The 15876-nt window shown below is 36.6% G+C and overlaps 1 protein-coding gene across 3 annotated transcripts in view; it reads right to left on the reverse strand.

Moving 5' to 3' along the window:
* CNOT6L (CCR4-NOT transcription complex subunit 6 like) overlaps positions 1-15876 on the reverse strand; it is a 46194-nt gene that overhangs the window by 29616 nt on the left and 702 nt on the right. For 2 of the 3 annotated variants that reach the window (XM_081960396.1, XM_081960394.1), the window contains exon 1: positions 6590-6719. The exons of the other annotated variant lie outside the window; for it this stretch is intronic. In XM_081960396.1, the coding sequence (XP_081816522.1) occupies positions 6590-6600 (11 nt within the window). In that variant the 5' untranslated portion in view covers positions 6601-6719. Of the gene's footprint in view, positions 1-6589; positions 6720-15876 lie in introns of those variants that run through there. 3 annotated transcript variants of the gene reach the window in all.

The following is a 15876-nucleotide window of genomic DNA, read 5'->3' on the forward strand; positions in this document are numbered from 1 at the left end:
GACCCCGGGACACTGCAACCGTCATGAATATGAGTCAGTTGGCAACAGTCTGAATTTTTATCACGTGACCATGGGAATGCTGTAATGGTCGTTAGTGTGAAAACAGGTCATAAGTAAGTGTTTTCAGTGCCAATGTAACTTCAAATGGTCACTAAATGACCATTTGAGGACTACCTGTATAGACATGCACATGCGACTGTAGACATAGATCTCCTTAAGCAAATGAAATTTATCTATAATTTCTATAACTCAATAGCTGGATTGAGCTCATGTAAATTCTTCTGCTCCAAACAGCTGTGCATCGTGAGGCTCCATTCAGAATTAGGATATACTGCTGCTATGTGTTGTTGTTGTTGTTGTTTTTAAATATATTTCAAATGGTAAATTGCTCTTTGCCTTAGTGAACAATATATGCTTACTACATTCCAACATGAAGTTTTCAAAGAATTTTATGCACAGTGGCCCTATTTGGCTGACACACAAAACTACATGAGCACAAAATATGTACCTTAGCAACTGGCATTTGTACACAGTGAAGACAAAGCTATACTCCAGGCTATAGATTTACAAGGGCATCCTTGAAATCACAAGCTGCCAAAGAGTTGCATTTCCAAATGAAGCAAATTGTATCAAGGACAAAGGGAGTGGGTGGATTGTTTTCTTAAAATAGCCACCATTCTGGATCTAACCATAATCACTACAGTCAAATCCTCTTTTCCATACAACTTCAGAGGAACAACACCCAAATGTGAACTTTACAAACGAACACATAAAACCATTCCTGCAACCGAGCCTAGCATAATTATCTTGTGCTATCCATCCTTAACGCTTGGCCACAAATGTCACTGTGCGCTTTAATCCATGAGCTGGTAACATTTTAAAGGTAGTCCTCGATTAATGGAGCCTAAAATTATGTTCCTAAGCCAGGCAGTTATGAAGTGAGTTTTGTCTCATCCTATGACCTTTCTGGCCACCGTTGTTAAGCGAATCACCGCAGTTGTTAAGTTAGGAACAAGGCTGTTAAATGAATCTAGTTTCCCCATTGATTATGCTTGTCAAAAGGTTGCAAAAGAGAATCACGTGACCCTGGGACACTACAACCGTCATAAATATGAGTCAGCTCTCAAGCATCTGAATTTTCATCACATCACCATAGGGATGCTGTGACAATCTTAAGTACTGATCCTCAAACTACAGCCCACGGGCCGGATACGGCCTGCCAATGCGAAGTATCCTGTCCGTGGAGTGGTGGGATTCAGCCCCACCCCTCACCATTGGCCTTAATCATCTTCCAGTGAGCATCCACTCCAGCTGCACTTCTGGTTAGCTATTTCACTGGTTGAGCTGCACTTCTGATCACACTGCCGCTGACGAAGATAAGGCCAAAGGATGCTGGGAAGGACCAGCTGACCGAGGGGTGCTCTCGCCAGTGCAGCCACGTGATCCAGGGCCGGTGGGTGAGTAGGGGAGGGGCTGCTGGTGGCTTGAAAACCAGCTCTGCTCCAGCTTGTAAAGTAGTGCTTTAAAAGTCTTCAAAAATGCTTTAAAAACAGCCTTTCAGGATGCTGGTGGGTGAGTAGGGAAGGGGCAAGTGCAGCAAGGACAAAGGCAAAATGGACTGCTAAATTGGCCACGCTCACCCAGTCACATGATTGTCTAGCCACGCCCACCCAGCCGGTCCGCCCCCCCCCCAACAGTCTGAGGGACCGTGAATCACCCCGCTGTTTAAAAAGTTTGAGGACTAGTCTTAAGTGGTTACATGGTCATTTAGGGCACTTGGCAACAGACGATGTATTTATGACCATTTACAGCAGTCATGTAATCACAATTTACAACTTTTTTTTTTGCTTGCAAGAAACCAGCATTTACCCACTGTGGACAATGGCTACACTATGGCACTTAATGACTGTCACTAAAAAGGATATAAACTTGGGTGTGATTACAGATATGATGTGTTGACCTGCTTAACGACCAGAACAACTTACATACATAATTGAGTTCTGAATGACAGTCATAAGTCAAGGACTAGCTGCACCATTGTAATTAGATTTTTGATGGCTTACAGAAAGGACACCATCTCAATGTGAAATGCATACACTCTGCATAGAAAAAAAATTAGTCAATCCAAGATTTTCAAATTAAATGATTTGGGGTAGAAGGTCTAAGGCGGCTTTCCACCTCACATGGCCTGGATAATTGTTTTCTGTGAAACCAGATTTCTACTAAATTCAGATGCACAAGCATTTGGATCTGGAGTTTTACTGTTTTTAAGAGCTCCACCTGATTTCTTCATCTTGCTCTTAACCAGCAGTTACGAAAGTGATCTTTAAAGGCAAGGTGTCTTTAAAGGCCACTTTGTTACAATGCACAAAGACATCTTGCCTTTAAAGACCACTTGGAAATTTCTAATTGCTACAGCACACAACCATTGGAACTATTCCAACCTTAGATCCCCAGTTGTTACTAGACTACAACTTTCCTCATCCTAACAACTGGGGTGAAAGGGATTGATGTCTAAAGTGACATGGAGACCAGAAACTACAAAGATATAAACCGAACAGCAAATACATATTATATTAGCTTTATATAGGCAACAGAGTCATTGACTGAGATGGGCGAGCAAAGAATTGAATATTTCCAGGGACGAGATCTTTTAGAGAGTAGCTCCAATGCTTATTAGAAAACTGGAGCCCACTGGGAAGAGGTTTTTCCAGAGAGTAGGCTCAGCTATGGAAAAAGCTGCCAAAAAATTAATTATTGAATTCTGTTCTTAAAGACTTAAATAATTTCTTCCTAAGTTTTCATCTTGCATTTTTCAAACAAGCTTTGACTATGTATTGAAATATCCTTTTAAAGTAATTTTATGCTAGGCCACATGTTAATTTTTATTCTCTACTCTTGATGTAAACTTTTAAAATTGTAATGACACAGTGGTATCTCTTCCAAATAAAACTATGGTGCAGTAGCTTCTATTTGTAGATTTCAAACTGTATGTATAAATGAAGAAGTCCTAAGGCTGTGCCATACATTTGATATTTACATAAAGGATTGAATTTGTAATATAAGTAGGCTCTGCATCCTTCATTTTACATTAGAAAATGAGGGAGGTTCAAAACCTTGTAATTAAAACATTAATAAAATATGTGGGAAACCGGCTGGGTAGCCAGTCTGTTCCTACATCATAGATAGGTAGCCTTATATTCCAGTGGCTAAAACACTTTTTCTCTTCTTTCCCCAATGTTTGTGGAAAGCCCACCTTGAACAATTTATAGCAAATATAATAAACAATATAGAAATAGTTCTTTTTTTTAGGGGGGAGAAACAAGCCCATGTAGCCTGTTGGGTCAGTGTTATGTAACCTTCCAGTAAACAGTCAGAAGTTACTGTGGATGTGAGCTATTCTGGTATGTAACTTCTCAACCACTAGACAGGGACTCAATGGAAGGGAGGAAATATACTATAATTCACTTCTCAGTGAAGAATACATTTCATCAAAGAGCAACTTGACATCAGCTAAGACTAAAATGTATTAGAAGCTTATCTTCGTTCTGCCACAGTTTGGAGACCTACCTGATTTTAGAGCTAGCTGTAATGATTTATCTTAAGGAAATATGCTACGCATTGTACTGGCCTTGAGATGCCTCTAGCACAACTCTTAGGTCAGTAAGATAGAGATGTGAACTTCAGCCCACAATCCTGTTTATGTTTTATGCAATCTCCAGCCAACCTTATTATCAGCATGTGTGGGGTCCTTGGTGCTCTGAGCTTGGTTATCTTGCAGATGTTCTGCTGAGAGCACCAAGGACCCCACAGTTCAACCATGAACTACAAATATTCTCTTCTATCTGTACAATGTCAGCATCTGCTTGCGTTCACCAAAAAAGGCCAACTTTGAAATTCTGGATAGCATTGTTTTAAATCTATGGCACAAACCGTTGTTATTCATGCTTAGGCTATAATGCACATTAGTGTGACAGACTATGAAAAACACATCTCATTTATAATGCATAAGAGTTTAGGACTAGTCAACGTATAGCGTTTGTGTATCAACGGACATTTTCCTTAAAGTTTTTGCACTTCCTTGGAGAAAACAATGTTCCCAGAAGCTTGATTATGACAGAATCAGGCTTATACTCCACAATCTTTCTTATCTGCATGGGGCTGCCCTTGAAGACCACCCAGAAATTTCAACTGATCCAGAATGAAGGAGCGCAGACAGCAATGGACATACCTTCCCTTTGCCTATGTAACATTTCTGCTTCCCAAGCTGCATTGGGTGCCATGTAGAATCAAGGCCTGGTTATTGCCTATAAAATTCTACATGGCATAGGTCTTGGCTACCTATGGGAACACTAATTTCCCTTATTATCTACCTGGCCAACTTGATCAAACATCAAACCTATAAGAAATGCAGTGTAGTAACTGCATAGTTACATTTGGGGGGGGGGGGGGAATGGGAAATACGTATAATTATATATGGTAATATATATGCTGTGTAGGAAGGAGAAATTGTGACTATCCAGTTGCTATGGAGCTAGAACCCCAAGCAACCCTAAACAGCATAATAAATGGTGAAGCATAGCAGAAAATAGAGTTTGACAACATCCAAAAAGCCAGGGTGAACGCAACTAATCTAAATAAATGAACTACTGGAAAGACTTGCCTTGTCATCTACTTCCACACTCAGCTATTCCAATTATTAATCTGGCATGCATTAATTCTGTGTTGTGGCCATTTAGTTCTATCCTGTTTGTTTTGGTTTGTGAGCGGAAAAGGCATTTATAAACCCCCTGGGACTTTTCCCAGACATCAAATTTCCTCCCTCCCCCCCTTTTTAAGCTCTCAGTACTTTGAAAGGATTGCTTCAACTTTACTCAAGGTTAACAGCTTCAGTAAGCAGATTTTTACAACATGAAATCTGGACGGGATTACAAAAAAGATCACACAGTGAACTGTTAATCCACATATCAGACGGAGAGCAGAAAAGCAATAGGGGTAATTAGCTGGCAGTTGGCTGGTCTATAAATCAAGGTTTTGTGCCCACATATGAGATGCCTTCTGTTCCAAAGACATTAAATACTTCTGCTAATTCAGTGTCAGGTCACCAAGTGATGCAAGGCTTTTCCTGGGTCAAAAAAAGCTTCTCAGCTGCAAACTGTTCTTTAAAAGCACAGATTAGATGACTATTTTAATATACTATAGAATAGAGTTTCTACAATGTATCTGTTGTGTTGACTTAATTAAATAAGGATAGGTTTAGGTTGCTACATGAATTGATGCCTATAATAAGTCTTACGTACAATTGCTCAACAACTTATTCATCAAATACCTTCAATTGATGACTTTATAACCTCTTTTTACTTAACCCAAGTAGAAGCTACTGAATCTATACAGCAACAAAATTGAGCGGCTCTTTCATTTGTTTTTCATTTACTCAGATTTCTTGGAATGAACAGGGCACTTGAAACGCAGTTTATTCTGAGAAGCAAAATGATGTCCACACAAACAAGACTCCATTCAGTTAATCTGCCGTAGTGAAAATCTGCAAAATGCACCATTTCAATTTTCCTTCCCCTTTAAAAAGATTATAGAACCAAAAAAAGAAGAAAAAAAAGAAATTTAATTTTATTACACTCTAAAGCAGATGGCAAAGCAACTTAAGGGAGGATCATATGATACTTTCACACAAGTGTGTAATAATAATTCATTCTACACTGTCACAGATCCACATAGAACTTGGACCCGATCCAAGTAGCCTCCGTATAAACAGGTTTTGGCTTGCTTTGCAAAAACTCTTTCTCCAACATCCCAAAATCTCACAGTGCCAAACATCTCAGCTATGTTGAGAAAAGCAATGCTATATTCAAGCAAGCTTTTAAAGCGATTTCTGAATAAGGAAAGAGCCTTGTATTTTATACCTTCAGTCACAAGACAGAAAGCTCCAATTGCAACAAACTCTTAATACATTTCCTTAATCAAAAACCCATTTTTTACAATATTGCCATTAACAACTATTGTCATTTCTAATCAGGCTATTGGAAGGTATTTTGTGATCTGTGAATAATGGTATTTCTGAGAAAATATTCTCCATTCCAAATTCTGCCATACCTCAGAAACCCAGCTTTAGAATTATACGTAACAGCAATGATCAGACACAAATTTATAATTCAAAACTTCTTTTGACATTCAATTTCAGTTAGAGCAAGATTTTTTATTGCACTATAGAATATCATCTAGCTTAAAAACAACTCATACTAAGAAATTCATCGGATGAACTGAAAAGTTAAAAGTGTACATGACAAAAAAAAATGCCTCAAAGCAAACAAATTTAATAAACAAAGCATCTTTTTTAAAGGATTCAAACATTATGAAATGTGTGTCTAAATTTTAAAAGTTCATACTAGTCACATAATCAACTCTGGTTCCTGAAATTAATCCAATTGGTAAAACTCAATTTTTTGTAAGTATTTTATAAAGATGAAACAGCATACAAAAACCACAAAAGGATTTCAAATATTCCTTTTGTTTTGCCTATAATTTTCACTATCTTGATGCCCCTACACAGTAAAGGATGATTGCCCAAACTAACCTCCGTGCCATACCAACCCAGCTGAAAAGTACTTTTCACTCGAAGATGGATCCAACAGGAAAGGATTGCTTCTACTGGAAAAAGTAAAATCGAAAGTTGAAAAGGCAGGACCTTAAAAAGCTTCTTCATGTCCTATCAAACAAACTCCTCCCTTCAGCCCAAAGCGCTTCGATTCCTACTAATCTGCATTGTAGTTGACCTATTAAAACTTGCAACTTGTAGAACTGATGGGAGGAGCATCTAACATGCTTCTCTGAAATTGCCTCCATCTCAAATTTTGGGAAGCTTGGACGTTCGTGTTAGTCTAAATAAGGTGGAATTGTTGGATCCATCTTCGAGTGATACTTCGTAATAAATCCAACCATCCTTCTCGGTCACAATAGAGGCAGTCAAGAAGAAAGGGATATACAGGTAGTCCTCTTACAACTTACAACCACAATTGAGTCCAAAATTTATGTTGTTAAGTGAGAAATTTGTTAAGTGAGTTTTGCCCCATTTTACGAACTTTCTTACCACGGTTAAGTGAATCACTGTAGTTGATAAGTTAGTAATCTAGTTAAATCAATCTGGTTTCCCCATTGACTCTGCTTGTCAGAAGATTGCAAAAGAGGATCACACACACACACACAAGGATGGTTCAAGGGTCATAATATGAACCAGTTGCCAAGCACCTGAATTTTGATCATGTGACCACGGGGATGCTGCAAAGGTTGTGTGAAAAACAGTCATAAGTCACTTTTTTCAGTGCTGTTGTAACTTTGAACGGTGATTAAATGAACTGTTGTAAGTCGAGGACTACCTGTACTAACACATTATTGCCATGATAGGTCAATGTAACAGTTTATAGCACTCAATATGATTTTCTACAGCTCTACTCTTGAAGTAGATCCCCAGACGCTACAAATGGTTGTAAATGCAAAGCAATCATGTGTGTGACCATCAGGAGTGGGTTGTAAGTACCTTCTGGAGGGCTATTTCTAACTTCAAAGGTAGCTAAGCGACCAGTCATAAATCAAGGACTACCTGTATTACTTAAGGAAAAAACAACTGTGTCTCATCCAAGAAAAATCAGAACTGAAGAAGCTTCTTGGATGAGAAGCGAAACATCTTCCAGGAAAATCAACAGTCCCTTCGGGGAGAGGGGGCGGTCTAGAAATCTAATTAAATAAATAAATAATAAAACATCCAGTTGCCTTTTGAAAAAACACCATTGGACTTTTTATTGATTCTTTTATGGCATATTAGTTCTAGCTTAAAGCGATTATCTCAAAACAATTTAACTCATATGAGCTCAAAATGAAATGTGCCTCAATAAAACACAAATACTGATCTAAAATCAATGAGAAGTGACCTTTAACTATAAAAATAAAACCCAGATTTCAAATATTATACAATAGAATACATTTATTCTGCTCATCAGAAATACAATTTTAAGTAAGATTTTACCGTTTTTCGAGATTTCTACAAAGTTGCAAGCTTCTGTCTTTATGTTCTTTGCTATATAGATTAAAATAACTACTCCCACTCTTTTACCTAACTTAAATAAATTATTAATAATTTTATTCAGGAGGGTTGAAAATTACATAAATTCATTTACCACAAAATTGTCATTTGTTAACTCCAAATAGCACTTGTGCCAATTGATTACAATACACAGAAACAAAAACCTTACACATTTAACATTTCCTATATCTTATAAGAAGCATTTCTAATTCGCTCCCACTCTTATACTTTTAGTATTGTAGTAGAAGCAGGTGCTTCCTTTGTAATAATCCTGATGTTGCAATGCAACTATGCTATATCTGAAGTGGGAAGTGGCGTGATGTCTTTATTTATAGCAAGACTGTTCCATTAAAGATATTTCCTGCTAAGAACGTAAGAATAACTCTTCTAGATCTGGCAAAGACCCATCCTAGTGTAGCATTTGTGTCTTATGGTGGAAAATCAGATACAGGTAGTCCTCAACTGACAACAGGTTCCTTAGTGATTATTCAAAGTTACAACAGAACTGAAAATAGTGACTTATGACCATTTTTCACAGTTGTGACTGTTGCAGCATGCAGGTCATGTGATTTACATTTGGATGCTTGACAACGGACTCACATTTATGACAGCTTCAGTGTCCCAGAATCATCTGAACCCCTTTTGCGGCCTTCTGACAAGCAAGTCAATGGGAGGAAACTAAATTCACTTAACAGCTGTGTTACTAATTTAATAACTGCAGTGATTCACTTAACAAATGTGGCAAGACTGCTCGTAAAATGGGACAAAACACACAACAAATGTCTCACTTAGTAATATAGATTTTGGGCTCACTTGTGGTCGTAAGTGGAGGACTATGTGTACTCATAGTGTGCACAGGTGTCCAACTGTGGCAACATTTAAGACTTGTGGACCTCAACTCTCAGAATTGAAGAGCATGGCTCATTGGGGAATTTTGGGGATTGAAGTCTACAAGTCTTAAAGTTGCCAAGGTTGGCATCTCCTGCTTTTACATTGTTGGTCCTTTCAGCTTCATTACTTCTGATCCTAATGGTTTCCTAATAAGAAAAACTGCTGTCTGTCCACCTTCTCTGTACCATGCATGATTTTATACATTTGGGTCGGATCTTCCCCTTTTTTTCAACCTAGACACTTTTAAATATTCTAGCCTTTTCTAGTATGGAAAGTGTTTGAGCCCCATGGTTACTTAAGTTGAACTTTTTGGTACTTTTCCAGCACAAATGTTTTTCAAATGTTGCTACCACAACTAGATAAACAATATTCCAGATGAAGGCATGGCAATCAATCTGTACAAAGGCATAACTGTTGATAGTTTTCAGTCCTTTTCCTAATGATCAAACCAAATCATTTTTACATTAAATCTTTATTATTGCCTTTGACCAGCTTTTGCAGTAAAAAAGAAAGAAATAGTATGACACAATAATTTGTTATTGCTAATGAAAAAATAGGACAATAATAAAACATATCTATTAAAGTTTTGTGCAACTATATGACTTGGTGAAGAAGGCACCAAATCAATGTCCCTGGTTCTCTTTTTACTATTGATTTGGCATTCTCCAGGGTTAACTGGCCTAAATATTCAAGATTGCAAATTATATAGACATGCCGCCAATGGTTAAAGGCATCTTCAGACCCCAATCAGCGTATTATCTTTTTTATGTAAATGATGGAACATCTTTTGTTCAGGAGCCCAGGTTAGAAGACACAGCATCCTTCTTCCTATTTTAACTCACAACAGCAATCCTGTGAGATACAGTACATTGAACTGATAGAAAGCAATTGGCCCAAAGTCACCCAGTGAGTTTTCATGGCTTTCAATTCAGGTTGAATCTGAATTTCTCCAATGCCAGTGCAACATTTTAATGTTGTGTGTGAAGTAAATTGGGTCCCCACCCACCACAAAAAGTGCTTGATGTTATATTTAAACGGAATTGCGTTTGCTATTTGGTTAATATTTATTCAGTTGAAACTTTTCTAGTCTTCTTTACCATTATTTTTCTAATAATGGTAAAGAAGGAACTTATTTTAATGAAGTATTCATATATCTAGCCTAAAAATCGAACTCTATAAATTTCAAACTTTTACTCTTGTAAATTTCTTAATATGGAGCAGTATTTCCCCACTTCAGCCATTTTTAGGTATAGGAACTTCAAACCCCCAAATTCCATAGCATTGGCATTAATGAGAGTACTGAGAATTGAAGTCCATACACCAAGAAAATTTGCCAAGATTGGGAAATAACAGTTCTAAAGGTTGAACACCTCTGTTAGAAAATAATTCATGCTTTTGAGCCCATAAAAGATTATAAAATCATTTGCAAAACTCCTGAGTCTTCACTGATTTATATTTAGAGACACAGCCTTGAAATGGAGAAGATTGGGGACAACTTTCAAACGTGAGTGCAGCATAAAATTATTCAGTAAGTCACAAAGAATATCAGAACAACATTCAGAGCTCTCCGGGCCTCTTTTACCTCAATCAAAGTCAGCATTAATGGGCCTGTCATAAGAAAATCACTGGGTAAAAATGGCATTCATGAGCAAACAGGAAGATGGAAGTCATGTTCAGCTAGAACATTGATTATCGTCTCACGTTTGCCAAAAAGCCCCTGTATGAGTTTCAGACTTCTGGAAAAAAAGGAACCCAATGAATCAAGTAATTGAATTTTCCAGATCAAATGTATGTCTTTTAAGTGTGACAAAAATTGAGCACTGCATTTTATGGTAATGACCTCATACCAAATATGAAGAATGGAGGTTATTTACTCAAAGTCTTTGATGAGGAATTGTGTCAAAGGCTTTTTTGAAAAGCCAGACATCCAAAATTGATAATCAACTTCATCCATCTGCCTGCTGACACCCTTTAAAAAATCTAGATTGGTGAAGCAAGATTGCAGACTGTCCTTCATCCTTCATCAAGGCTAGCCAGCAAGTCTATGTGCTTATTTTTATTATGACTGCTACCAATGTGCCCAAAACAGACATTAAGCAAACTAACCAAACTTCTTGGATCTCTTTTTAAAATAATTTAGAGAAGCATTTTAAAGGAGGTAAACGTGGCAAAGTCAATTAGTTTAAACCAAGTTATCTAAGGAACCCAGATAAGATCAGACTCCTTTTCATCAAGTATTGTGGAATATTTACCACCCAAATGCTTCAAATAATTTATTGGCTGCTATTGGGAATTTATACTGTAATCTATAGATTGAATGAAGCAGTTAAAGAAACAAAAAAGAATCGCTCTAAACATTATAAAGATTTATAACCTTTAACCTTATAGCCCACAAGTGAGCCCAACATTTCTGTTACTAAACAAAACAGTTAAGTGAATTTTGTTCTGATTAGTAACACGGCTGTTAAGTGAATCTGGCTTCCCCATTGACTTTGCTTGTCAGAAGCTCACAAAAAGTGATCCCATAGCCACAGGATACTGTAACCATCATAAATATTAATCAGTTACCAAGCATCTACATTCCAATCACCTGACCATAGGGATGCTGCAACAGTCATAAATGTGAAAAATGGTCATAAGTCACTTTTTTCATTGCCATTGTAATTTCAAAAAGGTCACTAAACGAACTGCTGTAAGTTGAGGTCTATTTGTAATGAATATTGCAGAATTGCTTTAAAATGCTAATATGTCTAAGACTAAGAGTCTTTAGGTTGCACTTTAAAAAGGGCATTTAATTTCATTGTATGAGGTGCAATGACAATAAAGTAAACTAAATTAAACTAAAAACTGAGCATTATGCAATACTGATGCAACAAACTAGTGACTCAGAAGTGTATTTTTTTATAACAGATTTACTCTGGAAGGATGAGTTAGAAAATGAATCAAGTAATAACAGACTAAATAATTTCATAGATTTTACACTACACTCTATTCCGTGCCATGTTTGTGGAGAAACTGACCACAGTGTCCACTTTTCTTGCTCCAGTAACCAAGGATACCATTCAAAGTCATTATTTAATTTTTATAGAGAGATAATAATGTACTAATGCTACAAAGTTAAGCACAGCAAGTCAGCCACATCAAATATAAAAGAACAGGTTTGACATATAATTCATCTTTAAAAGCCATTAAAAATTATAAATAAGACCTAAAATGAAGTATGGGTCAATGAAGCTTTCCTTGTCATGGAAATGTATGTTAAAAAAAAAGCTCTAGTTGTCAGCCAAACAGGCTTATCATACACACTGCAAGGACAAAGGATTCCCTATCTCTAACTTCTCCCTAAAGTTGAAGAATACAAAACAGACTATCTATACCACAGGGTTAGTTATGATGTACTGTGGGACATCGAGCCATTATCTTAAAAACATAAAGTTAAACACATTTTTGCCTAAGAGAAAAAAAAAACTCACCAAGAGTACAAAACAAAAGAAGTTGAAATCTATGATTTTCTGTTGATGCATGTACTGTACTGATTAGAGCAGGGGTGTCCAAACTTGGGAACTTTAAGACTTGTGGACTTCAACTCCCAGAATTCTGGCTGGGGAATTCTGGGAGTTGAAGTCCACAAGTCTTAAAGTTCCCAAGTTTGGACACCCCTGGATTAGAGCAACCTTGAATGATGATGCACTAAAAAAAAACCTAGAGAATTGAGTAAACTGAACATTAGATTTAATTTTGAAACTTAACATGCGCAAATAAGTCGATTATTTAGTAAATGCTTATTTATTTCCAAATCAAATAAAAGAATTGAAAAAAAATAAGTTAATATAAGAAATGCAGTTAATGTGCAGCCTGAATGTCTGCAACCCTTATTCTATGAAAAACACCAATTGCTCAAAAACATCTGTTGTATATTCTTAGTATGTCAAAGGATTCGAGAGCAGAAAATCTTGTATAATGTATGCCAAGATCCCACTATTATTGTCAGATTATTTTAAAGTTTTACTGTAATAAAACTAATCAACCAAAACAGTGTCTCTCAATTAAACAACCCATACAGAAATAGTAAAGTGTATTTTAGGTTAAAGTACTCCTCAACTTACAACCATAATTGATCCCAAATTTTCTGCTGCTAAGTGTATTAAATGAGTTTTGCTCCATTTTATGATCTTTCTTGCCACAGTTATTAAGAGAATCACTGCAGTTGTTATGTTAGTAACACAGTTGTTAAGTGAATCTGGCTTCCCCATTGACTTTGCTTATCAGAAAATGGCAAAAGATAGTCACATGACCCCAGGACACTGCAGCCGTCATAAATATGAGTCAGTTGCCAAGTGCCTGAATTTTGATCATGTAACTATGGAGATGCTGCAGCAGTCGTTAAGTGTGAAAAACAGTCATTGCCTTTGTAATTTCAAATGAACTGTTGTAAATCAAGGACCACCTGTATTTTGGACATATAGTTAAAAGTCTTTCAGCCATTATTACTCTACTTTAAAAAAAAAATAAGATTAATACTTTATTGTTAATTTCACAGGATAAAGTTCCCCCAAAGAGGGCTTTTAGAAATCAATAGTTAATGATTTCAGAAAAACAAATTGTTCTTCATTTATTTGACAGTTAGATTTCAATTGGAGGACCAGTTACTTTTCTCCCAATGTTATTTTTAATAAAACCTTTCCTAAATCAACTCCAAATAGCAATCTTTTATAAAGTAAATGTGTCACTTGAATTTGTCAAGAGCAAGGCACAATGCAGGTTAAAATGATTAGTCCTTGAAAACTATTTAAGTTTTTTTATGAGCAATATGTGCATTTAGTTGTGTCTGCTATATTATTAAGTTCTTACTTGTTTACATAGGAAATTTCACTGGGGTTATGGAAAATTTAAAAACTGAACTGCAGTTTGGTTTAGTGGTTAAGACACCAGGTAGAAAGTGGGAAAGCACGAGTTCTAATCCTGCTTTAGGCATGAAAGCCAGCTGGATGTCTTTGGACCAGTCACTTTCTCTCAGCCCATCTCAGCTCATAGGGTGGTTGTGGAGAAAATAGAGGGAGAAAGAAGTATTATATATGTTCTTTGGCTTGAGTTGTTATTAAATAAATAAATGAAATTGGAATTGAACTTGAAATGTAAGCAGTTGAATTGCCATTCATCCAGAAAGCCTAAAGAACACTACTGAAATTTCCCAATAGGCCAATTCTGAAAGTATCACAGAACATACCTGAGATTGTTTTGACATTCTAATTGGACAATTGACAATACAATAATGAACAATAGAAAGAAAACCATTCAGTGCAAGCAAACGCAAAAGGTTAAAATTCATTTTACTTGCTGCCATTAAAAATGTGTAACAATAGACAATTAAGGAGACAAAAGCTCCTAGTTTTGACAAACCCGTCAAGAAATCACATTCTTATTTAATAGTCTATCCTCCATCCTAAATACAGGTAGTCCTTGACTTACAACCACAACTGAGCCCAAAATTTCTATTGCTAAGAAAGACAGTTGTTAAGTGGGTTTTGCCCCATTTTATGGCCTTTCTTATCACAGTTCTTAAGTGAATCACTGCAGTTGTTATTAACGTGGTTGTTTAGTGAATCTGGTTTTCCCACTGACTTTGCTTGTCAGAAGGTCGCAAATGGTGATCATGTAACTTGGGTGTCTGCAACCATCATAAATACATGTCAGTTCTCAAGTGTCTGAATTTTGTTAACATAACCCATGGGGCTGCTACAGCAGCCGTTAAGTGTGAAAAAAAGTCACTTTTTTCAGTGCCTTTCAGTAACTTTGAATGGCCCCCTAAATGGTTGTAAGTCAAGGACCTGTATTTGCATGCTAACTTATTCACGAGTGATTATTTATTATTTATAAATTTATTACTAAATTTATTTGCCACGTGAATGCAACTGTCAGCAAAATTTAAAAAATGACTAGTTGAAATGCTGCTCTTACAAAGGCAAGGAGATAACACATACACACATTACATACACTTACTCAATCAAAAACAAGGACAGACAAAACCGACTGAATACGTAGAACTTGTTTACCCTGGACAGAAAAGCAATGGTTTACATATATACACAAAACAGCTGCCCCATCATCCAGGATTTGTACATCTGGCTTAACACTTTAAGATAAATGTGTGCACACAGTCACCCTTTACACAACTTGTTTCAGTCCACAGGCATACGGAAGAAAATACAGGTGCCCACACAAAATTCTTCCTCTGGAGTGAACAGGATATTCCACATTATTCAGTTGTTGTTGTTTTCCCATTGAATACAAACACTCTAAACATTAACTACGAATCTTTAAAGATATAAAAGCCTATATAAATAAAAACCAGGAACACCACATTGTAGTGGATATATTTACATGTCACACTTACACAAAGTCTTAAGAGAGGTGAGCACTGTTTCCTTCTATCTTACACAGCTTTGGTTGAAAACAAGTCACGTGTTGACAAATGTCATGCAATATGAAGCAGACGTCGAAACCCAGATCCCATGTAAGGAAACATCCTTTAACAACCCCGCTACACTCACAACCCCCTAAGACCTAAAGTTTCGCCCAGATTATCTATTCGAAAGAAGTTATGACCTTGTTTTTTCCATCCTGTTACAGGGAAAGGCTCGCAACGGCAACTGGAGGGAAGGGGAAAAAACAAAACCACATTATGGAGCAAAAGTGAAATTTAGTGAAACCAGGGAGCTTTCCAAAGCAATTCCTGGTTCGCATGTGCAGCCTGAGTAACTTTTAAGGGTGAGTAATAGTAATAGTAATAGTAATAGTAATAGTAATAGTAATAGTAATAGTAATAGATAGATAGATAGATAGATAGATAGATAGATAGATAGATAGATAGATAGATAGATGATAAAGCCAAG

The sequence above is a fragment of the Natrix helvetica genome (assembly GCF_964273705.1).
Source record: "Natrix helvetica genome assembly, chromosome: 7".
NCBI lineage: Eukaryota > Metazoa > Chordata > Lepidosauria > Squamata > Natricidae > Natrix > Natrix helvetica.